General features: G+C 39.8%; 1 protein-coding gene across 7 annotated transcripts in view; it reads left to right on the forward strand.

Annotated features, from left to right (window-relative positions):
* LOC144979977 (uncharacterized) overlaps window positions 1-27500 on the forward strand; it is a 193326-nt gene that overhangs the window by 132887 nt on the left and 32939 nt on the right. For all 7 annotated transcript variants that reach the window (XM_078927362.1, XM_078927363.1, XM_078927364.1 and 4 more), the window contains one exon: window positions 1-13156. This exon is cut by the window's left edge and continues 841 nt beyond it. In XM_078927362.1, coding sequence (XP_078783488.1) covers window positions 928-13156 — 12229 coding nt within the window. In that variant the 5' untranslated portion in view covers window positions 1-927. The remainder of the gene's footprint in view (window positions 13157-27500) is intronic.

The following is a 27500-nucleotide window of genomic DNA, read 5'->3' on the forward strand; positions in this document are numbered from 1 at the left end:
ACAGGAGTTGAAGGTCGTCTAAAATACCAACCCATGTTCTGTGCTCCGATGCATTCCATAGATACCTACCATTAGCTTTAGAGTAGAATAATCATAATTTCAACCATCCCTGTATCACATACATATTTGGAATTCATTCATTGAGATCACCAAAAAAAAAAAAAAAGAAGATAGATAAAGAAATGTTGATAACAGTGATATGAGATTCCTTTATATTATGGGTATCTAGACTAAATGGATACACCGGAGACTGAGACAGGTATGAGAGGCATTCATCGTGATCACTCATGCAGAACCGTGTACGATTTATTTTAGTTTTATTTTACTTGGTATGAATTCAGACACCGTGGAAATGTAGAGATTACAATTTGCCATCAAGAATGTCGATAACGTTGGTGGTTATTAACATCCCTACCATTTTTTATCATCTCAACTAACTGTCGATAGACAAACGGAATCTAAATATTCATTCATTCTTTGTGGATAGAGAGAGAGAGAGAGAGAGAGAGAGAGAGAGAGAGAGAGAGAGAGAGAGAGAGAAAAGAAGGAAAACGGGCACATTGAAGACTTGTTTCATGTCATGTATTGTGTTGCATGTACTTTGTTCAGCACCAGTCCAGCGATGCGCATCAAATCGTTTGTCATTGTTGTCAACGGTACCCATTGAATGATTGCGGCGATGAATAAGGCGACCCGAGAAAGATTTGTCAATAAACTGGAACAGAAATGATAACCCGATAGGGGACACAATAAATACAAGACACAATAGATCAAAATGGCAATATATATTTTATTAATGAAATGGAGATATTCATTCCAATTTTGTATTCTGACCTAAATTCTCCTGTTTTGTTAAGAAGAATAGAACAATATAAGATTAGACAAAGATAAAAATTTGAAATAAAGAAAGGCAACAAGAAAATCGGGATGGATCATCTATTTCCCAAAGGAGGAGCGAACCCGCCTACGGGCGATGGGGCGTTTGAGAGGTTTCTTTCGGCAGCTATTGCAACCATCATCACCATTATTTTCTCGTGGCGAATGGTTGATAAACTGAACGAGGAGGCAGCGAGTAATAGTAATAGTCACAGCAGTCGCATTAACATTAGCGATGCCCGATCGTCAACTAATCCTGTATCGCCATCATCATCGACATTTTCATCACCTTCTCAATTATCATCATCAGCGTCATCTCGCATTCCAGTTGCCAAGAAGAAAAGTAATAATCCGTCATCGTCATCATCATCATCATCATCATCATCATCATCATCATCATCATCATCATCATCATCGACACCGTTGTCATTATCGTCGTTGTCATCATCGTTATTCAGCCGTGCCTTGCCTTTTGCGCCTTTTACGCCACAACAGCATTCCCCGTCATCATCAGCATCGTCGTCACCATCCTCGTCAATGTCGTCGTCATCGTCATCTTCTCGTCGTCAACTCCCGCCCATACCTGCCAATCCTAATTTAACTGATGAGCAGCAACGACTTTTGAATGAGCGACTTTCCTCGTCATTATCGCCGTCGTCATCGAAATCCAGAAAACACCATAACGTTTCAGAGGGAGGGAACACACATGTAGCTTATAAATTCACTCAACTCAAACCGATAATTCGTGTTCCAGTGGATTTACCTCTCTGCGGTGACGATGATAATGATGACGATGAAGAGCATGTAGGTTCTATATCTAAAAATAGCAACAATGGCGTAACAATGAGGGATTCCTCTTCTTCTAGTAAAAACAACGAAAGAGCCTCGGGAAATTTAGGGGATTCCCCAAACGAGGACGGTTCATCGACAACACAGCCTCGTTACAAATATGTACCTACTCACGACCGCTCACCTCCATCGAGTTTTCCAATGGATTCTAAAAATAGCTCTGTGACATTTGGGAGATCATTTCCTGCGTCGACGGGTACCTTTGCCGGACAGGTACAAGAGGGAGATATCGATTTCTACTCTCCGTCGCTAACAGCAGGTATGCGACGTGCTGCTGTTGGTGACGATGATGTTGATGATGCTGGCAATAAGGAGGAATTGATGGATGTAGAGGGAGGTCAAAATAATGTTGGTGACGCTGTTAGGAACAATTCGGATCGATTATGTCTGCGTTCGGAGTCTGCTGAGATTTCACCCGTGTTACGTTTTGATAAAATCAGTAGAAGTAGTGTTGTGCCTTATCGTAGTTTGAGAACTCGTAGTGTTGATAGTAGAAACCCAGCTGATGAGAAATATAGAGTTAAAGATGGTAGTGAAAATCGCGAGTTTGATAGCCCAGTTAAAAGTGCGCCTGTGCGCAGAAAAAGAAGTATTGATAAAGGGTATGATGGAGTTGATGACGATGAAGACGACGATGAAGATGTGAGAGAAGAGTTACGAGAGATAGAGAGTGCTTTTGGTGTTACAGAAGCTTACGAATCGTATTCATCGGACCGGAACAGTTCTAGGGGTGTCATCGAAGCGGCCGCGGATTCGGCGGGAATTGACAATACGAATAGAATTGACAGTAACAGGAGCGGTTCAGGGTCTGATGTCATTTATTTAGATTCCAGTATCGAGGACGAGGAGATCGACGATGAAGATTTTGATGTGTCTGCTTCACAGCATTTGAAAAATAGTAGTGGTAGCGGTGTTGGAGGTAACCCTTTTCTGAACGTTTCTTGGGATAGTGTGCCGCAGTCTGCAGGATTTCAAGGAAGTTCTGTTGATAGACGAGACGATTTTGTTCGAGATTATGGAGTAGATTTGCGTGAGGTTAGTGAGAGGATTCGTGTGTTAGATAGAAGATGTGTTCCGACTACTGATTTAGACGATGATAGCGTGTTGTTACCCGATGATGAAGATGAGTTTTATCTAGCAAGTTCTCAGACGAGACCTCTAGGTTCGTTTGGTAGAAGGAGTCGAAGTGGTGAATCGCAAGAGGATTACGGTAGTGATAAAGACAGTAATGGCGAAGAAGATGAGGAAGATTACGTTGATGAATATGACGATGACGTCATTATTCATGATTTAGACGATGATATAGATTATGATGATGATCAACAGCCCAGAGAACTTCAGTCGGACGAGGAGCTTTTTTGTTGCTCTTTATTAGAACCAATCATGGAAGAGGATTCTGAAGACCTTTCGTCCACTTCCAGCGGCGATATCGACATAACTAGCGAAAGCCCCCGTGTTGTGAGGCGATTGATGCTGAAACAATCACTGCCCCCAAAAGACAATAGTAGAAATAACGAGATGAACGTTGATGTTGATTCTGACGATGATATTGATGTGGAAGAGGGTGGAAGATTTACCCCGAGATTCGGAGATCCGGTGTCACCTGTAATCATCACGTCGCCATCGTTCACCCCAAGACAATCCAATTTGACATTACTGGAGCAAACGGCACCACCTTTACTTTCATCAGGTCTCAGCTCGCCCCGATCCCCATCTCCCTTATCCCCTCGCCTCTCGAGAACAACATCGCCGAGGAGGTCAAATAACTTTGCGACACCTACAAATTATGTTGAACCCAATACCGGCGGACGTACATCGTCTTCTTTGACAAAGATCGACAGCAGAGCTACACACAACATTAGCGACTCAGTTCAACGTGCTCGTACTGGCTCTCCGACCTCAACACAACACGCTGACAAAAGTAATTTAGACATAACTGGAAAAACTACAACTCTAAAGCGACATGCCGAACACGATAATATCTCGCAAGATGTGTTGATGTGTGTTTCGCCAACCGTGACGACGACAGAGGAGCCCGTCGAAGCGAAGAGATCGAAGAAATATGCTGCGGGTTTAGATGACGTTTCGAGTCAATACGACACGCAAACTACTACCGCCACCATCAGCAGCGGTAACACAAACAATGACGAGCAAAAACACACCGCGAGAGAATCAATCGAAGGTAATTTCGCAGCCGATTTCGATCGATCTGTGTTAGACCAGTACAGAATTAAACGTCCACCCCCACCCCCTGACGAGTATAACTACTTGGATCATATTCGTCACCACGGGAGTAGTGTTGATGGATTTTCACACTCACAACATCAACTATATTATCAATCTCCTTCTTCCCCAACCCCTCCAACACGATTATCACGCTCTACGGGTGACATTCTTGAAAACGAAAGTCAAGGCGATGAAAGTGATAAAAACACAGCTTTGAATCTGCCGCGTTTTGACAAAACATTTGTGACACCTTCGCAATCGGTCATAACGCACAACGCGACAATAAAAACAGCAGCAGCAGCAGTGTTGAGTGAAGCTGAAAACACAGGTGAGAGAGCCATCACGACTGCTGTGACTACTACTTGTAATTTTACTACACCTACAACCAACGACACAGATGAAAACACCACCTCCCTTACTAGTGGTGATTCAGTCATCACAACTGACAATGTTAGTCGTCCCCGTGTCAATGATAAAGATAGCGATATAGATAAAAGCACAGGTAGTGATCGTAGTAATGGAGGTATAAATAGAAATAGCGGTGGTTATTCAACGACTACAGCAGCAGCAGGTGATAGAGAGATTCAGATAACCCATGATGCGGCGCCGCCTGTGGTGACACGACCGGAGGAGTGCGAGGTCGAGCCGAGTCAAAGTGTAGCAGCGAGGAATGTTGTGTGTAGTAATAATTTCAATGCGTGTCCTTCTCCATTCACATCGGATAATAATCTAATTCAACAACCTGTTTCGTCTACAGAGCTTGGAAATACGACACATTCGGATTCTCCGTCACATTTCAATGACGACTCAGTCACGGAAGGACGCGTAGATTATGGGAATATTTGTTCTTCTAATGATTCCTTCTCACCTGTGATTTCTAAGGACGGATTCTTATTGAATAATGATAATTGTAGTGGTGTAGTAGTCAATGAGGATAATAACGATTCGGAAGTGAAAGGTGGGAAAGATGGGATTAATTTGAATTCCTTTCTTCAGACTTTTTCAACCAGGATTGAGAGTGATGATAACGAAAATAACTTGAGTAATTCGGAGAGTGATGAATCTATACAGACTGTCATAACGCGGAAATTGTCTCATGATAGCCTAACCAGGAAGTGGTCCAGTGATAGCAGTAGCGCTGGTGGTGCTGGTGGAAGTGGAAGTGGGAGCTCTAGGACAACAGGTTCGAGCACAAATAATAACAGTCCAACTCATTCTTCATCCTCTTCATCTTCATCATCATCATCATCTGGTCTTATTACAATACGGGCCAATCCGTCAAAAGCAACTCGTCGACCGCTTAGTGATAGTCTAGTCTACCAAAATTCTAAGAAACCGAAGACAGAGGATGCGAGGGATAGGATTGTGAGTGAAGGTGGGGGAGTGCCTTTTGAAGGAGAGGAGGAAGAGATTGGTTTCGATAGCGATTCTGAAACAAGGGATGTATCGTCCTATATAGGTGGTGAAAGTAACGTTGGTGGTAATTGGGGTAATAATACTGATCTACGTGCTTACCAGTCCTACGACAACCTCGCAGGTTTTGGAGAAAGTGATAGCGCTGGGTATTTAAATAATTTCCGTACTCTCAAAGACAAATTAGCTGATATTCACACTTCCGGTTTTGGTGAACACAGGGAGGAAAGTTACAGTGACAGGCTTCGGAACTTGTCTGATAATTCTGATAATAGTGATTATCAATATTATCCTGCTTCAGATGAATTAGATGAGGATGGTTTTAGTAACACTCCTGGTACAAATGAATGTGTTATAAGGCCTGTTGGTATTTCACCCGTGTTATCTTCTTGTCCTGGTGATTATAACAGTCATATTGGCTATGGGTTGGATGCTTGCCAAGGGGATAGTGGACCTGTGACAGAATTTGAAATACAATCAGCATCTCGGCTTAGTTATATTGAAGAAGAGGAAGAGGAGGAGGATGGTAGTGTTAGTGGCGAAGGTAGCGATGACAACATTCCTCCCTCGTACAGTGAAGTGTCAAGTTACAACAGAGACCATATTTCTATTACCACTTCAGCAGGAAACGTAGATCTATCCTGTCCTGTAACTCACAGCATTGTAGTGAATACAAAGGCATCTGGTGGTGATCGTGACAGTGTTGATGATGGTGACGATAATAGTGACGTTTGTAGAAATGAGGATAATGATGTTGATAATGATGAGGATGAAATAAATATTGATTGTGTAGATAGTGCTGGTGGTGTTAAACCGTTAACATCTGTGAAAACTGTTGTTGTAAGTTCAAACCTCATTCCAAGCAGTGACAAGACAGTGGTGATTTCTAAACCTAGGATGGATAATACAAATAATAGAAGAGAATATTCATTTGCTAAGTCTGACGGTGGTGGTAGTGATTGGTATCATGATAGTGATGGGAGAAGACGGAATTATGACTATGTGCCTGGTAGAGAAAGTGAGAACGATGATGAAGAGTGGGAGGAAGAAACGGTGACGGAGACCTTTATTGTGCCTGAGTCGAGAGAGAAAGTGATTCAAAGAACGCTGCAAAATGTCAAGGACATGCTTGATAAGAGAAATACGTCTTCAGATGAGCTTGAAAGGAGAAGAGCGGACGGAAGTTATGACGATGTCGATTTTGATGAGGAATGTCAAAGTACGTGTACGACAACGTTAATTGATGTTATCGGTCATGATGCTATGGGTTTCCATGGCGACGATGATGAGAGGAGTGGGTACAGATCGGCTCAGGATGCGGTTGCCAGGACGGATGGAGAGTTGAAGAGTAAGATGGGATTTCAGTTGGATTTGGATGAGTTCAAAGTGGAGGATTATAATACGGAGTCGGGCTGGCCAATTGTCAGGTATATTGAAAAGGAGAGAGCGTTTGTTGATGAAGAGGGCGAAGATAGGATAGATAATGAACAAGAAGAAGAAGAATATGGCGATGTTGAAGGAAATGAAGATGTTGATATGGAAGGTTTTCCGAGGCAGGGGAACTTGATCGGACAGGAGCATGGTGATTTCAGAAGAGGTGGTATGGAGTTGGGTGATGATGATGATGATCGTGGTGATGAAAATAAGTTAAAGAGCAATTCGAGACAGGGCTTCTTCTACCCCCAGACTGAACATTTACAACACCAATCGTCTGAAGAGCAAAACAATGAGCCAAAGAATAACATTCCTGGAGATACCAGTAATATTCAATACATTCCAAAAGATAACATTCCAAGCTCGGAGTACACGAGTGGTGTTGAAAATGCTCCATATGTCCAAGTTGAAAATAACAAGCCCTATGAACAAAACAATGACAACCTTATGTACGAGGAAAGAATGAACATTCCTTATAAGCTGATGGAACAGCAGCACTCTCCAGAGTACCAATGCAAAGATAGAGACATTCCTTCGTACGATGATGACATGGACGATGAGCCATATAAACGTCGAGATAGGGGCAGTCGAAATAATAGAACAAATAACGAACCCGAAACCTTCGATAAGAGTAGCAATAACAGCACTCCTTATTCAGATCGAAAATTCTACACAGAACAAACACCTGACCTAAAATACGACGATGATAAAATGAAAAGGGGAGATAACATGCCACAATCTCAGACTCGACCCATGTACGACCCTAGACATGTTGATGTTGTGACCACTCATTACCCTCAGCATCAAACAGAACCGATACTCAGCACTTTTTCCCATTCTTCAATGGAACCCAAAACAGCTGACAAGAATAATTCTCCATCGTCTCCCATGCAATATGCCCAGTTGGAGCAAGGATCGTCTATGGTATCCCCTCCATCTGCTCAAATTCCCGAGTCTCCAACAATTCAACTGTCTACATCAGAACATTTTCCTCGACAATTGAGCGGACGAATTCCAGATGAATCTAGTGAACATTTTGCGAAAGAACAGAGTGTTAGGTTAGAAGTTGGCACATCTGTAAAACCGCCTTCAACGCCTAGTCAAAAAGTACAAGAATACTCCTCATCTGAAGAAGAACACTCAGAACAGTCAGATGCACGAGGGAGACCTGATGAAGGATTTGATTCATTCCTTCGAGGGGTTCCTGATTTTTCAAAACAAGATGATGGTGGAGGTTACGAGGAATTTGTTCGAGATATATCTGACATGGATGACATTCCTGCTGGGGTTGATGAAGACTACAATGCATCTCCTTCATCTTTACAAACTCCAGTCTCAGACGGAATTTTAAGTGGAAATCTTATATCACCTCGCAAACAATCGAATATTTTCGTTTTTCCAAAGGACAATGCAAAACCTGGAAGTAAAACACACTCGTCACCATCGTATGTCGGAGAGTTTGCAAACAAAGATAGTGACAATGGTACTCAAAAGGGTGCAGATGCACCACAAAGTACTGAAATTTCAGGTGCGCCTGAGGGATTTCCAAGATTCAGTGCTACAGCGCGGCGATCCTCTGCTTATTCCTTATACGATTCGACTGGAAATGTACTAAATGCGTCGTTTGATGAAAGTGAAATGTCAGGATTCTCTCTGGAAAAATATAATGTTGAGCCCGGTTCCAGTCGTAGTAGAAGCAATGAAGGTTTGAATAGAAGTAAAAGTAGAGATGGAATATCTGAACATGCATCTGATTCGCCACGTAGTAGAAATAGTGATTTGTCCGCATCTGCAGACTCGCCTAGGGACCCTGTGAAGGTGTCAACCACATCACCGTCATCAAAATTGTTTTACTCAGCTAGAAATGTAGGAGTGTCTTCAGAGCCTGCTCTTGATGTTGTGATCGAGTCTTCAGCAGTGAGTCCCCAGTTATCACCTGTCGCCCCCACTGTAAGTTCTGTTCTCCGATCAGAACCGATTTCAATCCCACGTTCATCAGCCAATACAGCTGCTCTGAAGTCAGCACATGACTCGGTACCCGATCCAGTACCTTCTACATCATCTGCTACGTCATCGGGCTCTGGGTCACCCGTTCGTTGGTCTCGAGTTATTGCTGGATCGTCATTCGTGCCGTCATTTGATGAGGACACCGAAGTAGCAGTGACACCTTCACAAGATACAATTGGCGCTCCTAATGTCAAACCAATTCAGCGACCTTCAATGGAACCCGTTGTAATCGAAATGAATCAACCTGCTTCTAATTCTAAAACTTTGCCCATATTCTCTGCAGACACCCCAGAAAAACGATCTAGCTACAAGCAGCCATGGAAGAAACAAAATGTGCCTTTGTCTGCTGGTGGTAAAAACCAGGTTGAGATTGAAGTAGGTGCTGTCATACGACAAGCGACGTCCAGTGCTTTAGAAAGTGTCCCTCAGACAACGATTGAAAAATCTAGGAATAGGAAGATGGAAGAAGAAGAAGAAGAAGAAGAAGAAGAAGAAGAAGAAGAAGAAGAAGAAGAAGAAGAAGAAGAAGAAGAAGAAGAAGAAGTGGAAGTTGAAACGAAGACACTTACAACGAAAGAAAATGATCAGTTCCAAGCTACGGCGCCAACTACAAGAAATGTTCCTTCACACATTGGACAGCTCAGAAACTTTTCATATTCTCTTGAATCAACAGAGGATGTTTATCCCCCTGATACATCATCAGCATCTGCTGTGACATCACCACACTTGTCCTCAGACTCAGCTTCAGCATTGGAAATCCCAACATCTACGTCTACAACAACGTCATCTCACCAGTCTAAATATTCTACAGCGTTATCTCCACCATCTAACATCGACCGAGCTCGCTTGTTATCACCCTCTTCTATGAAAGGCTCACCATGGGCTCATGCTCAGTTTGTCCAGAGTACCCCAAAGAAACCAAAATCCCTGAAAGAGTTAAAGAAAAAATATAAACCTTACAAATCAGTTTTGCAGGATTCCACAACTACCACCTCATCTGCTGCTTCTCCACGCCCAGCACCGTTTGTTCTTCCAGATCAAATGTTGACTCCAAGCAGGCTAAAAATCCTATATTCTAGGAAGAAATTTCTCAGCGAGCAAAATCTTCAGAGTGATAAATCTGCAGTCGATGAATTCAAATCACATAAGGAATCTTTATTATCAGTGAATCCGCCTACAAAAGAACGGCGCTATGCTTCTAATGTCAAACAAAAATCAATGTACAATAGTCAAGAACAGTTACAAAGACTGAAAGATATGATTAACTCTCAGCCGTCCCGTCCATCACGGGGTCGGTCGGAGAGTTCATTGCATGATTGCTTGCATGATGATTGTATTTTGTCTGAGCATGGCCGTAGGGAAATTCTTGATAAAACTTTGTCTATTGATAATATGCATGCAGACATTTTCCAAAACTTACGCCGACTAGCGTCGGAAGGCGATGCAGGGGCTTATGAGGATTCGTATTTCCCAGAAACCAGCAGTGACCTTTATGATTTGACCTTTCCCTCACAGAATGCGTACAGTCTTGATCGGCCAGCAAGTATGAGTGAACTACACTACTCTACCATCAGCGGCTCAGGGCCTGGCCTTGGGCCGAGATCAACCACGCCTTCTAGCAGACACTCTACAGGTAAGGGCAGATTTGCAGGTCATCGCCAGTACAAGAAATCCAAAAGTCTCTGCACGCTGGAGACCAATCTTGACGATGATGATGACGCTTTCGCCACCACCTCTATGGTAGACGAGGACGGAATGAAACGAGTCCCGTCCGTTCATGAGCTACGTATTACAAAGTCGTTACAAAAACTCAACGTCCCAGATTGGTACAGCAAATCCAATTTATCCAAAAGCGGAAGCTGCCTCCTCAAATATGGCTCATCCTCTACGATGAACTCTTTTCAATTCTCACCTAGTCTTATCTCCTCCCCCTGCACAACTCCATCTTCTTCATCAAACGTGGTCATCAAAACACGTGTCCTTCCACCCACTTCTTCCCGTAATTTACGTTCTCCCCGCTTCCCCTCTACCTCGAAATCCGCTCCAACCACCCCGTCATTCATGGACCACCAAGATAAAAGCAAAATGTCCGTCCGACTGCCTAGCGATAAATTGAGATCCCAAGAGAAACCCAAAGCGCTCATGCCAATACCTATTGTGCCCTTTGATAGAATTCGTGCCATGTTTGAAAAGAAAACTGGGCCGGGCGGTACTAAACCCTCTGAAGCAGCCAAATCACCACCAGGTTCTGTTTCATCCCCACCAACTTCTCCACCAATCACCTCAAACATCCAGCCATCGTTTAAATCTACCCAGCATACTGAACCGCCTAAAACTCTTTCTTTCAATGGTGTTCATAAGGACGACGATGAAAATCCTGAAGTCATGCGTGTACCAAGAATTATCGTGTCCCCTACAGAGCCTCACGTAAAGGGGATACTGAAGAAACCAAATCCTGTTCCTCAGGAAAAAAGACATTCAGATATTCAGGAAGAACCCGAGCCAATCGAAGAGCCGGTTATAGTGAGACCAATTGCAACTCGCCCAGTTGAAGCATCGCCTAGTCTAATACAAACCGAACCACCACCTATACCAACCTCAGCCGTTCCAGAAAGGCCTAACAAACCACGACTGGGCACCGTTCTAAAAGAAGAAAACATGTTGCCAAAACATGAATACAGCAATATTAATACAGAGGCAGCTCTAAAAATGATGGACGAGTCATTTTCTTCCGATGATGGAAAGAAAGATAAATCTTTTTCTCCACAAAAAGAACCCAAACAACCACCAGTCGCAAAACCGAGAGGTTTCAAATTTTTCAAGTCATTACGATCGTCATCATCGTCGTCATCAGAGGATATTAAAGAATCCAAAGGGAGGAAGTCACCATCTTCATCTGGTCAAAAACATTCACCTAAACATCAAAGTCCAAATTCAAGCTATGATTCTTCTGGTTTTCCTGCTTCGCCTACGAGAAAGATTGAAGTTCCCGAAGTGCTTTCCAAATCTGTGAACAACTCAACAAAAGGACCACATCCAGAGGACAATACCAACAATAGCGCAAGATTAGAGGAAGCTCCAGTCATACGACCTCCGCCGTCATTGACATTTAAAGCACCGACGAGAGATACAAACATTGACAAGTTCGTAGAAGAACAAATCCAACCACCCGAAAACGCTAAACCAATCAACAATGCTCCACCAACACCGTCTTCACCCCCAGCAGAACAACCCAAACCAGAAAAGAAACGATGGTTTCCTAAACCAAAAGATTTTAAAAAGACAAAAGCCGCTAAAGAAGCAGCGGAGTCTAAACCTGTAACAAAAGAAGTCATGCCGGAGATCCAAACAACAAAACCACGTGACTTTGAAGTCAACGAAATGTCATACGAACCTCGACGCTTGCGATCTACACGGTCGTCGGATCTCAATGACAGTAACGTTTCAGAACTATCCTTAGACAGTAGGAGTACGAGACATTCTCAACAACAGGAGAGTAGTAGAAGAGATAACGATTCTAGTCACTTGAATGCACCGAATGCTCGTCCCTCTGATCTGTCTCTGACTGGGAGAAAGCCATCCATCGACTCGAACATCAGTTTCGGAAAAGATCTGGATAGAGTTTCAGATCGTGCATTGGCCGGAGACATTGACAGAGCTGGTAGAGCTCAAGATCTAGATAGAAGACCGAATGAACCTACCTCTCGTCGTGACAAAGGCAGTAGACCAATTGACCTCGACCATCGTCCACCGTCGGGCAGTGCCGACAAGCGAGACCCAAGAAAAGATTTCGATCGCTGGGAACCGGTCAGAGGTTCCGAAAGGCGGGAGCGACCTAGAGATTTCGACCGGCGGGAGCCGGCTAGACATTCAGATCGTCCTCCAAGACAGGATGGCAGGAGAGAACCGCCTGTCAACATGGATAGCCACAGTCGCCCACAATCCAGGGATTATGATAATCGACGAAGCACGGATTTAGATAGAAACAGTATCACCAGTAGCGGCGATCCACGATATGGTTCTCGCGACTACATTAATCGTGACAGTTCCAGACCTCTAGCACGATCAGCGGATTCTAAAGAGTCCATAACTCCGGAAGAGAAACCAAGATCTTCTGGCAGATGGCAACCTAAACCCAAAGGTTCACGCTCATCAGCCTCCCCCGCTCCTCAAGAAGCGGCCAACTCGAATGGGGCGCCTTCTGCTTACCGATACCCAGTGGAAGGCAGTGCTTTCAACTCTGACAAACCTAACACGACTGCTGGTTTGAATACGCCCCCTGCGACCTCCAAGATGAACCATGACGTCACACCTTCGTCACCGGGAGATAAGTCGGACAAGAGTGTACGAGGTAAGTTCTTTTTTTTCAATATTTTTTAAGATACTAATATTCTCAACCCTAATGTAGTACGTCTTTTAAAATGTTAAATCTCTCTTTGTTCTCTCTTACATCATTGCAATCTAAGTTACTTCGAGCTTCTCAAAATTTTCAAAACAAAACTATCGTCGAGGGTAAAAAAATTGAAATGTTAAAACTGAGCTTAAAATGCAACCCACTCTCACCCACCCTCTCCACCACCCCCAACACTTTTAAAAAAACCCAAAGAAAAATAAAAACTAAAACTTTTTTTTTCCCAACTTCGATCATAGTGTCAGTGATCATCATCCACAGGACTGGTAGGTAGCTCTAATATATTAAAAGCTTGTTGAAGAGTGAGAAACCTGGCATACTTTATACGTATTAAAATATTTTATTGTTAATCAGTAACTCTGACTGGCCATGATTTCGTGTAATAATTATAATGCAACGACCACGAGCATAAACATAAAAGAAAAAAATACCAGCACACAAAGAACTTTCAGTTTTAGCCAAGGATTAGACTGTATGAAATAAAAGTCTTATTTCATTTAATATCGTAGGTCCTGTTTGGATAATAATATCATTGATTATGTAAAGGCATTATCATGCGTAAACAATTCAATGTGTCAATAGTCTTTAAATTGTACTTTCTATTTGTATGTTCATAATTGTAGTTTTGTCATCAAGCATTAATTATGACGAACATCGCAAGAATAGGCTTTGTACTGAAGCCTGTCGGCGTCACAAAAAGCTTTGTTTGTTAGTGCTGGTAGTCCTGTTTTATAGAAGATCCACTGGGAGTAAAACATGCTGTTTGTCATGTTTTACTCTTTGTCCCCCAAAAAACTCTATACATATCATCATCTCACCCATAAAAACATTGACCACCATGCTTTCTTATCTGACAGTGATGAACAACTTAAAGGTCCCTAATGTCGTAAACTGACAAAAAGCTTCTTTAACAATTTAAATTTTAGCTGTAATGTATTTTTCATAAAATACGTTGAATATATGACTGACTTGGGATTGATTTCCTCAAATTTTCAAAATATTTTTAAACCTTAGACTTCGTTCTACTATAATTTACGCGTCATATTTTTTTTTTACAAATTGATATCATCGTAATTAATTGATTTTTGAAGTAAACAAAGTACATATTCCCAAAATGAAAGGTGCGTTTTGTCAGTTCACGATAGGCTGGCCCTACTTATGCCTACCTGTACATTGTTTCAACAAGAGTTTTATGTTCATCACTATTTATTGTCATGGGTTTATTTTAGTAATACTAATACTAATACTATTGTTGACGTTATCCTTGTTTATGACAAAGTCTCTCTCCTTCTCTCTCTCTCTCTCTCTCTCTCTCTCTCTCTTTCTCTCTCTCTCACTCTCTCTCTTTCTCTCTCTCTCTCACTCTCTCTCTTTCTCTTTCTCTCTCTCTCTCTCTCTCTTTCTCTTTCTCTCTCTCTCTCTATCTCTCTCTCTCTCTATCTCTCTCTTTCTTTCTCTCTCTCTAACACATACACACACACACACACACACACACAATCACTGTTCCTCACACACTCTCGTATTCCCTGTTAGACCTTTTTCCTCTCTCGACTGTGCTCAAACTCTTGACTTGTTAGGCTCGGTGTTAGTAAGTCTATCCCTTCTCTCTCTCTCTCTCTCTCTCTCTCTCTCTCTCTCTCTCTCTCTTCTCTCTCCTCTGCTTTCTCATCTCTTCTCCCCCTCTCTCTCTCGTGCCTTTCTCTCTCTCGCGCCTTTCTCTCTCTCTCTCTCTCTCTCTCTCTCTCTCTCTCTCTCTCTCTCTCTTTCTCTCTCTCTCTCATTTTGATTAAACTTTACACGTTTCACACAACATGTTTGCATGGATTAAAGATTACCTCACAAATCGAAAAGCAAGAGTCCAATCTCAAAACTCTAAAAGCAAGCTAACGAACATGACAAATGGAGTACCACAAGGCGGGGTTCTCTCACCAACCCTCTTTGTCGTTTTTATCAATGACATCTGCGAAACCAAATGCAGAGGAGTAAAAGCAGCCATGTATGCAGATGACCTTGCACTGATATGCACTGAAAGAAATATTGGTACTGCAAAGGCCAGGATACAGATGACTCTTGATGCTTTGAGCAAATGGACAAAAGACTGGGGTATGAGAGTAAATGCTGATAAAACCACATACACAACATTCAGCTTATCAACCAAAAAGCAATCTATGCGATTAACTTTAGATGGAAAGATTCTGAGAGAAGACCTTATGCCTAAGTATCTAGGAGTGAAATTTGACCCTCGACTCACTTGGAAACATCAAATAGATGAAAGTCAACAGAAAGGGTACAAGAGAATGCAGCTTCTCCGAAAACTTGCTGGAACGCAATGGGGAGCAAACTCAAACGTCCTGAAGAAGACATATCTTGGATATGTAAGACCTGCAATAGACTATGCCATATCGGCATGGGGAACGTGCTCACAGGCTCAATTTCAAAAGGTTGAAAAAGTCCAAAACCAATGCCTACGCGTGATCACTGGAGCAATGAAAACAACACCAATTCACAAGATGGAAACCCACACAGGAATAAAACCTCTCAAAGAACAACGAAATTTAAAAATAGTGACACAATTCTCAAAGATAAAATTCATGGAATCCCAACCACTGCATCCAAGTACAATGGAAAAGAAAGAGAATCGACTCAAAAGGGAAAACTTCATCGCCTTGGGACAAAAACTAGAGAGCGAATATAAAGTGACACCAAAGGAAGATATTGCCCAAATCAATGTCCCAAATCTCAAACCACCACCGTGGAAAAAGAAACAAAAATCCATAACCATCAACAAGAAAAACATTCGAAGCAATAATGACAATGCTCAAACCCTAAAGATGATCGATAAAAAATACCCAATGACCAACTGGATAAGAGTTTATACAGATGGCTCAGTTTCCGGCCCCCTCATGAATGGAGGTGCTGGTGCACTCATACACTGGACAGATAAAACAGAAACAAAAATATCTGTATCAGTGGGTTCAATGTGCACAAGTACTAAAACTGAAGAAAAAGCCATCCTCAATGCAACAAAAGAACTATCCAGAGATCACAGAATATACGGGAAAAATGTGGTTTACTTGACAGACTCTGATGATGCTCTCCGGTCTATTGAAAATTACCAGGACTCTGAAGCCGCACACACTGTGGAGGCCCTTGAGGGCTTATCTGATAAAACAGGAAAAATTGTGCTGCAGTGGATTCCAAGTCATGTAGGTATATATGGAAATGAAATTGCCGATCAACTGGCCAAAGAAGGAGCCCAGAAGGAACAACCGAAGTCGTCAATCACTTACCATCAGCAAAAGAAAATAATAAAGCTAAAAATAGACAAAGAAAGGAATGACACACACCTAGAACACAACAAGCAGGATCCAATCCATGCCATTCAGCGAAGTAGCCAAGTCACTCTATTCCGCCTCCGAACAGGACACAATAGACTAAGAGGACATATGTTTACAAAGCTAGGTATTGGAACAACCCCTTATTGCCCATGTGGAACCGACCATGAAACCACTTTACATGTGCTTATGGATTGCCCATTATACAACGTGCAACGTTCGAACCACTGGGTCACCCCTACAACACTCAACACAAAGCTCTATGGTGAGGCTGAGGACCTAAAGCGGACCACAGACTTCATAGCAGATATCGGACTGCAGCCATAGATGTCCATCAGAGGAACGAAGAAGAAGAAGAAGAAGAAGAAGAAGATTAAACTTTACAATATATATATAATTGAGTTCCATTACAATCAGTGCTTTGGTCTTTTATCAGACAATCCCTAGCAGTCACGTTTCACAAATACGACTTGGCATCTGATATTTGAAAACATGATTTTCCAGCATAGTCTTGAATTATAATTGTCATTTTATACCTCTTATTAATTGTTATTGTTGTTGTTGTCGTTGCTGTTGTTGTTGTTGTTGTTGTCGTTGTTGTTGTTGTTGTTGTTGTTGTTTTATTTTTAAAAGAAGATAAGATACTCATTAATGTTTTCCGTAAATGTCTTAAATTTCACCGTATTGATTCTTAAATGTAACCTTCGACCTCAAATCGGTAATATGTCGATGCAGTTGAGATGCTAAAATCTAAATCTCTAATTTAAAAAATATGAGATGTGGGTATCATGTTTATTGATCTTATGTGTTAGGTAAAATACTCACCTTGTCTACCCGACAGATCATATCGTACCAACATACACACTTATGTGTAACCTTAAACGGTAACCAAAAGGCTGATCGAGAGAATCTAGTGGATATATTCAGATTATAAACGTTTTCTGTGTTGGTTCAATTGACCAAGCAGTAGAACAGTGGCTATTCTACTAAGACACATACCATCGATAGTAAAACCTGTGTAGTTTGCTATGTCCACCAATCACGGCCATTGTTTACAGTATAACGACTGTCCGAGAGGCGTGGTTATCTAAGTGTCTATTCAAGTCAATACTCTTCAACAGTCGTAACGTCACTTCCTTCCTAATGACGCATGGTAACTTAGTAACACTGGCTCTAAACTATCGGAACAATGGCGGACGCCATATGAAATATTTCTCTGGCGAGCATAAAAGCGTATCCAGAGGAAAAAAAACCACATAAATTTGATCATGTTTTGACTTTTACACATTCTGATCACAAGGCATATAAAAAGTTCTAGCCAGCATGAAAAATAAAAAGTAATGATTTTCTTTGTTTAGAACCAAGATGGCCGCCGTTGCCGGGCGGCGTGACATCAGACTGTTGAATCGTATTCATGCCGACGATATAATACATATCGTGTTGAGGAGATTGGACACATATTATTAGAAATTAATTTATAAAACGAAAGCCCGTTCCATTTTGATTTTTAGAATTCAGGATACAGCCATGCGCACTATCCAGCCACTCGCTCCATCATATTATAATGTGTAGTGTAATTTAAATCTGTCAAATATTGACATTCGCCTTCTCATGAATGTGCATCGTGACATAATCGTGTTGTGTTGGGTTTTTCAAAGAGTTCTCTCTAGTTATGTTGTACCTTGGTCCGCAATTATTAGTATTATTATTATTATTATTATTTTTTTGGTAGTCTTTCAGAGCCAATAGATAGAATGAAGTTGACGTCACTCTGGTTTTTGTCATTGTTTATTGCCATCCGCGTTTATGAGTAATTCTCACTAAACTGTATTAACCAGACTATAAACGTTCAAGTTTACACATAGTTTTGTGTGTTGGTCCGTTATACTTCCGGATGGCAATGTTTTTAGCTTCTTAGCCAAGCGCACACTATCTCAAGATAGTATGCGCTTGGCTAAGAAGCTCATAACATTGCCATCCGGAAGTATAACGGACCAACACACAAAACTGCGTGCATCCATGAACGTTTATAGTCAGGTTAATACAGTTCAGTGAGTATTACTCATAAACGCGGATGGCAAAAAAAAAAAACCAAAAAAAAAAACATAATAACAAAGACCTGAGTGACGTCATCTTCGAACTATCTATAGGCCCTTGAAGCCGGGGTTTATCCCGGTTTTTATAGCGTGAAAAGACGGATAAATAAATCAATAAATGCGCTTCACATAGAAATTCTTAAACAAGTTTGAAAATGCATAATATTACCTATCTATTATTTAATCAAAGTCATTTGAAAACGACTAATAAATAAAAGAATAAAACAAAAGAAAAAAAAAAGAATGTTAATAACCTCAATCATCTTATTATATTCACACTTTATTTCAATTGTAGCCCTTTTGTATGCCAAATGTCATTCATCAAGCTTTATAACTCTTTCAAAGGAAACCATTCATTCTATTGACAATGCCTGAGATTAAGCATCGCAAAGGAATTACATCCAATTGTTTGTCATGTTTGACATTCCTAATAAAATTAATCCTACCGTACTCTTAAAAAACACATAATCAAAAAAAAATAAGAATTTGCCGAAAAACTAGTCCTTCAAAATATCGCTCGACAAAAAACAACTTTCCAACCTGAGATTTTGCGAAGTCCTAGTTTTGAGAGGTTTTGACAATTTGAGGGACATTCATTTTAATAAATCGATATTTCATTTAAAGAGCGACTTTTATTGCCAAAATTAAAAAAATCGTTTTGTTTTTACGACAGAATGTATTGTAAAATATGTAGGCCATTGTTGGTTCGTTTGATGTATTGTCTGACTTTATCACTAATCTAGGCCCTATTCATACTCTTCAGATTCCAACGTGCGATAGGAATTTATTAATTTCACAATTAATTCTTGTAGGGAAAGTCCGGAAAGTAATTTTATATATTGTGACTCAGCGCGTCAAAACGGTGCAATACAATTATGTTGGGGTGAATCGAAGTGTGCGGCTATGTCGTGGTCTTGTGGTATGACACTCGCTTTCGGATCGGAAGGTCAGGTCGAGTCCCGGTTCTCACCAAATTGTATCAATCAGACAATAAATAAACGTTAAAGGTTACACATATTTTTGTGTGTTGGTTCGTTATATCCGGCAGGCGGATGTTATGAGTATTTTATATAAACGCATAGCATCAATAATTTCAATTTCAATTGTTTTTTGTTTTTTTTGTTTTTTTTTTGCCATCCGCGTTTATGAGTAATTCTCACTTACTTATATTATCCAGACTATAAACCTTTAAGATTACACATAGTTTTGTGTGTTGGTTCGTTATATTTTCCGGATGGCACCGTTGTGAGCTTCTTAGTCAAGCGCATACTATCTGTACGATTGGAGAAAGATTTCACGTTGATAGAGTACCATAATTCCGTCAGATCAATTTATTTCTCAGCCCACGCCTGCTGGTTTTGATTATTATCATTTGAGGCTAAAAGAACAAAACGTGCTCTTATTTATTTTTCATGAACTAAGCCATTGTGTTCAATTCGACGTAGGTCTGATAACTCAATTTATTGTGGGCTCATTGTTGTAATGGAATTCTCAACAAAAAAAAATGACGCAAAATATTTTCCATTACATCAGCCGTCAATTTCAATTACCAGGTACTCATTTACGCCTGAGTCGATTGGGGTAATGTGTTTTATGTTCCTATATGAGTCATCTTTAATCGATCGATATTTGAAGGGCTTGTTTTCTGACTATTCTTTTAAAGAACAGTATATACGTTTTCGAGATGTCATTCATTTTTCTCAAATTAGTTGACCCAGGAATAATCTGAAAAATCTCTCTAAGGGATACAGTCATAACCACGACATTCTTCTATTAGTTGCGTGACTAATTATTGCTTTCGTGAAATAACCAGCCAAATGTTACCTTTATAATATCATTTTTTAAAACCTGAGCTTTTATAGAGCGCAATATCGACTAAACGTGCTCAAAGCGCCGTGCAACGGGTCCCAAGCCAACGCTTAACGTCTGATAAGACATGGCGCCTAAGGCGATATAGACAACCATTTTAACAGCCAGGTACTCATTTTACACCCGAGTTCGGTGAGAGAATGTGAGGAGGTTAAAGAGACTTTTCCAAGGACTCAACTATGCGCCGCTCATACTCATAGCGGAATTCGAACCCAGGACCTTCCGATCCGAAGGCGAGTGAAGTGTTATACCACTCGACCACATAGTAGCCGCACAGAAAGACTGATAAACGGATATTCGATGTCGTAATTTGCTCTCATTCTAAGTTAAGAGACACTGCTGTTATCTCTTTAACTTGTGCTGCACCCTTTGATATTTCTGTGGTTAAGTAGGAATGTGACGATACAATCAATGTTATTACAATCATTGACTCAAACATGTACACAACACACAACACACACACACACACACATACACACACACACACACACATTCACACACGTGCACACAAACGCACACATAGTATACATAGTAGTGTGCACTTTGATATTCGATAACATGAATGAACTCTTTTTTTGTTTTTTGTTTTACATTTTACCAACTCCCTCCTATTCTCATTTAAAATCAATTCACAAACACACACAAATACACACTCACACACATATAAACAAACAAACACACACACACACACACACACACACAAACTGCTAAATTCCATGATTGTTTTTAACAAATGTATTAAACACGTCCTCCTTTGTGTGTATGTGTGTGTGTGTGTGTGTGTGTGTGTTTGTATATAGACATATATATATATATATATATATCTTTCTCTCTCTCTCTCTCTCCTCTCTCTCTTCTCTCTCTCTCTTCTCTCTCTCTCTCTCTCTCTCTCTTCTCTCTCTCTCTCTCTTCTTCTTCTTCTTCTTCTTCTTCTTCTTCTTCTTCTTCTTCTTCTTCTTCTTCTTCTCTCTCTCTCTCTCTCTGTGTCTCTTTCTCTCTTTCTCTCGTTCTCTCTCTCTACTCTCTCTACTCTCTACTCTCTCTCTCTCTCTCTCTCTCTCTCTCTCTCTCTCTCTCTCTCTCTCTCTCTCTCCTTTTGACAAGAACACTGGCTTGCTATATTAATATCCCCATGATGATGATGATGATGATGATGATGATGATGACGATGACGACGACGATAATAATAATAATAATAATAATAATAATAATAATAATAATAATAATAATAATAATAATAATGATAATGATAATAATAATAATAAATAATAATAATAATAATAATAATAATAATAATAATAATAATAATAATAATAATAATAATAATAATAATAATAATAACACGAGAATGAGCCTTCCACAAGTAGGCTTACCTAATCAGTAGTGAATAAAACCCAATCGAAGAGATTATATTATTATGTGGATGGTGATCGATATGTTTATCAAACATCTTACACTGCAGCGCTGTGACAAAACTCTTTTCTTCTTTCTTTTTTAGAAAATAAATTAAAAAAAAAAAGATAGAGCAGCGTGGCTCAGCGGTTTGGTCTTTGCCTCGTACTGGAAAGGTATTGAGTTCGATTACCCGCCGCGCTGTGTGCACTTGAGCAAGTCACGACTTCGCCGTAGCTTATTTGCGGCGCTGCCTTGCGGCTGTCGCCTGGATTATTCCAGTCTTCCCTTGTAATAAACCCTAAAGACAAATTTCCTCATGGGTACGAATTGATGCTGTGTGCTTAGCTAAAATATTCACAATATTGCCAGCCGGATATAATGCACCAACACACACACAAAACTATGTGTAACCTTGAACGTTTATAGTCTGATTGTGATAGAATTTATTAGTAAGAAGAAGTCATAAAAATGGTTGGCTAAAAACAATAACAAATAGCTGAGTGACGTCAATTTCGTTCTAACTATAAAAGGAATCTTTGTTGTTGATTTTTAAATATTTAAATTATTCTATTATTAATCTGTTTCTCATTTGTGACTCACCGTCTTTAAGCGATATTACGTCGGGATAGACTAGATGGTGGAATTTGTATTTATAGACACAATAAGTATAACATTTGGTGTTGATTTCTATACTTTACGATAAAGTATTCAATACAGTTTTCTTAAATTACAAAATAAAACAAATTCTCTTAAGTCTTATCATCTTAAATCTTAATTCACTTTTAATGGCCCAAAACGTTCTTTGTTTTTTTATTTTGCTCCTTTTGTTTGTTTGTTAGGGTTTTTTTTTTTTTTTTTTTTTTTTTTTTTTTTTCTTTGTTCTTATTTTTAATCTATTGTAATCAGTTGTTTTTTTGGAGTTTTTTTGTTTGTTTTTTTGTTTTGTTTTGTTTGTTTTTTTTTTAGTTTTTGTTTTGTTTTTGTTTTTGTTTTTTTGGTTTTTTGTTTGTTTTTTTTTTTTTGTTTTTTTTTTGTTGTTGTTGTAAATTACATTTTATCTTAATTGGGCGATATTTGAAGTCTAATGTTTTTTAGTCAAAATGTTTTTAAAAAAAGTGTTTTGTAAGAGTATGATGATATCTGCTTATATTAATATAATATAGTAATATATTATGTTAGTTATAACAGCTGGGTAGATCATTACTTTGACTGGTATTTGAATGGCTTCGCTCCCTGAGTTTGTAGTAGTGGAAGGTATATTATATTGAATATCGATATTGACTCGATATTAACAATAATATTATAATGTGCACATAAATCCAATGGAAGCTGCCTAAAGTCAACGCTCTTAAAGTCAACTACACTGCTTAAAATCAACACTTTTTGTTTGTTCCAAATTTTCTGTTTTCGATATAACAGTGTTCCATTGCAAACATATTCTTTGAGATAAAAATATTTAAAAGCGAAAAACAGATATGAAGTATAGAAGAAATTTAATAAAAAGAAAAAAAAATATAAGAAAATAAATAAATAAAATCCATTCTTTTTATTGACATAATATTATGAATGCTCAGTCGTAATTCAAAAACCTCCCTATAAAAGAGGGCTTTTAAAATTCATTTAGCATTTTTAATTTTTGTAAACAAATCCTTAATTAACCCTTAGCCGGTAACTCTTAAGTTCTGGAGATTTGAACATTTTCTTTTGCACCGATCCGATCACGTCGGCTAAGTTATTCTTGTGAAACGATAATTTATTTCCCATAGGAAAATATGAATAACTTGTGGTGTATTATAATATGTTGCCCATTTATTAAAGTGAGTTTGTTTTGTTTTGTTTTGTTTTTTTGGTTCTCAATCTATGATTTTTATTGCATAGAATTGATTTTTATTGCATAGAATACGCTGTTTTAATTGAATTGCATTTGAGTGAATATAATATCTATTAGGATAATATATTCACCGGGACAAATGTTGTTGGGTTGTTTGGGGGGTTATTTTTTTAAATATTTTTTTGGCCCCTTGTGTTTTGTATGAGAGTCGAGAGCCCACTGCCATTGACTAGTTTTTGTTAAACAGGGCGAGGGAATTGTGAAATCAGCTGTGACGATGGAGGTTCTCTCTCTCTCTCTCTCTCTCTCTCTCTCTCTCTCTCTCTCTCTCTCTCTCTCTCTCTCTCTTTATTTCTTTCTCTCTCTCGCTCTCTCTTTCTTTCTTTCTCTATCTCTCTCTCTCTCTCTATCTCTCACTCTCTCTCTACATATCTACATGTCGAGCACTATTCGTACCATATTTGTATCCAACACGATTCAATATCTATCTATCTATCTATCTATCTATATATATATATATATATATATATATATATATATATATCTAACTATCCCTTTCTCTCTCCTTCTATGTGTGTCTATGTATGTGGGTGCGCCCGAGAGGGGGAATGAGAGAGAGAGAGAGAGAGAGAGAGAGAGAGAGAGAGAGAGAGAGAGAGAGAGAGAGAAAGAGGGGGAAGGGGGGGGGGGGGAGACTGGAATATAGTTGAATGGCAGATAGTCTATTGATAGAACGAAGATGACGTCACTCTGGTCTTTGTTATTGTTTATTTATTTATTTATTTTTTTTTGCCATCAACGTTTATGAGTAATTCTCACTAAACTGTATTAACCAGACTATAAAAGTTCATGGTTACACATTGTTTTGTGTGTTGGTCCGTTATACTTCCGGGTGGCAATGTTGTGAGCTTCTTAGCCAAGCGCATACTATCTATTGACTGTTTGAAGTTTATTCCTGCATTTTCATCTTACAAAAGGAGTTTTCTTTTCTACACTGACTCTCTTTTCAAAGTCAAGTCCGCTAACGGTATTTAGACGGTAAGGCTTAAGTTTAGATTAAGAAATAAAATCAATGGCGCTCTTTTTCGTTGCTGCAAGTTGACTATTCCTTGATATTGATAGATTATAGATAGAATGAAGTTGACGTCACTCGGGTCTTTGTTATTTTTTTTTTATTTTATTTTTTTGCCATCCACGTTTATGAGTAATTCTCACTAAACTGTATTATCCAGACTATAAAAGTTCATGGTTACATAAAGTTTTGTGTGTTGATCCGTTATAGGAACTCGCAATGTTGTGAGTTTCTTAGCCAAGCGCCAGATGATTAAAAAAAAAATTGGGGGGGGGGGGGGGGGGGGGGGAATAAATCTGTCGTGTATCATCACCCCATTGATGGCTATAACTGTCACGGAACAATCAATTCCTGCTGGCCGTGGAAAAATCACTGAGCCATGCATGAAATGAAAATTCCAAAGTCATTCCACTCGAGTGATTTAAACAATAATTGTGTGTTTGTGTGTGTGTGTGTGTGTGTGTTTGTGTGTGTGTGTGTGTGCGTAGGTGTGTGTGCGTTTGAGATAGTAATTATATATTCGTAACGCTTGAGAGCCTGGGAGAATGTGATAACAACAGCTTATGCGTATGAGATAAAGTTAGATATGCTTGTTGTTTAAAGATTATTTTGTTTAAAATTATTTTCGTTGCGGGTTGTTGAATGTCCCTTTTTGAAAAAAAAATAACAACAGTAAATCTCTCTCGAGTTTCACACCCTCATTGAAAATCGGAACCAATTTGTACGATTTTCCATGCACATGAAAGAATTCGAGAGAGTTCAGATTTAAAGCCTGTATGAAATTGGACCATCACTATCATCAGTACTCTGTCACACGAAACAGTCAGCCCCATAGATCATGAGAATCACTCACAATTATAACAAAGTCGATTGAAAATTATAATGCATGGTGTCGTCGGGTGTCGTAACGCAATTTCCTTATCAGGGTGTCAAGATATTGTAATTAATACTCACAAATTGTTGGGGTGATTGTTTCAAGTGACAGGCAAGTAATTAAGATGGAAATAGGCAAGATGACCATTTAATTTCAGACAGGATTACAAAACACTGAAAACTTTATGAACTGCCACTTTCATTATGTCTATGTGTTGATCTCTCACTTTATCCTTCCCTCCCTCGCCCCCCCCCCTCTCTCTCTCTCTCTCTCTCTCTCTCTCTCTCTCTCTCTCTCTCTTACTCTCTTTCTTTTTTGTTGTTCTTTCTTTCTCTCTCTCTCCCCCCCCCCTCTCTCCCTCTCCTCTCTCCCTCTCTCTCCCCTTGCTTTATCTTCTCTTCCTCTATCTCTCTGCTCTCACATAAACACACACACTAACCTAAAAGCACAAAGTTGCACACACGATTACTCACACACAGACTTTAGTGCTCATGCGCGCACAGGACAATACGTATTCTAACTTGAACGACATGCTCTCTCTATCTCTCCTTCTCTCTCTGTCTCTCCTTCTCTCTCTCTCTCTCTCTCTCTCTCTACCTCTGTATCTCTCTTTCTCCCCCTCTCTCTCCCTCCCCCTCTCTTCCTCACTCTCTCACTCTCCCTCTCAGTCTCCCTCTCACTCTCTCTTTCTCTCTCATAAACACACAACCACTTTTACACACCGACACACAACAATAGGGATTATCTATAATCCCGTCTTTACTATAGTCTAATACACAGAAGGATCAGGAGAGGCGGGAACAAACAGTTGGGTCTTATCCAAATTACCATATTATTATACACAGGTCAATCACATGGATAGACATTATACGTTTTATTACGAATTGGCGCAAAGTCTGTTTCTCTCATTCCAAATCGAGTAGCTTCTCCCATGGGCGCGGACCCTTTCCCCGATGCTGTGTCCTAAAATAAAAATAAAAAAATAAAAAATCCCCTTTATTCATCCCCAAGGGGAAATTTGTCTTTAGGGTCTATGCCAAGGGAAGACTGGAATAACCCAGGCGTTAGCCGCAGAGCAGCGCCGCAAAGTGAGCTAGGGCGATGTGACTTGCTCAAGGCCACACAACGCAGCGGCGGGTGATTGAACTCGGTACCTTTCGGGTAGGAAGCAAAGACCGTACCACTGAGCCACGCTGCCCCTAACGAGGACGAGGCACTTCACGTTAGTAGTAGTAGTAGTAGTCTTATGGCTACTTCTCAAACTGGTATCTATCCATCGACTCTCAATGATTTCTTCCTTTAAATTCAAAGTGTCCTCCACATTTTCCCCTTATAGTGATCTAAAAGCTCCCCAAAGCAGTTAAAAATCAACACCGGAATTTAGGTATGACATTGAGAACACCGCGACAGTTTTACCGATTGTTGCCGTAGGTCAGACCTGCCAACTTGAAAATTTAAAATTTCGTAGTTTTTAGATAGTTTACTTTACAGATCAACAATTTACCCTCACAATGGTTCGATAACACTTTAAAATCTGTCATCTGAAATCAGCTTTTATAGTTTCAATAAGTTTTAATGACTTAGAAATGTTCAAGAAGTTCTAAAATTGGAGCCAAAATTTGGTCATTCTACGAATTTTTCATAGTACTTGGTCTGACTTTGTTATCAGTTGTGACGTTGTAAACCAACGGTTATTTCCCTTGCTTCAAATTGGACCACCCTACCTAGACTATACTTAATAATCGTAACAACTACGCAGTTTATTCCAGTTTCTTTCCCTTGAAAAGGAAAGTCGCAATTATTAGTTGCTAA

Source organism: Berghia stephanieae, chromosome 9 (genome assembly GCF_034508935.2).
Source record: "Berghia stephanieae isolate SIO BIC M18660-M18661 chromosome 9, UCSD_Bste_1.3, whole genome shotgun sequence".
In the NCBI taxonomy this organism is placed as follows: Eukaryota; Metazoa; Mollusca; class Gastropoda; order Nudibranchia; family Aeolidiidae; genus Berghia; species Berghia stephanieae.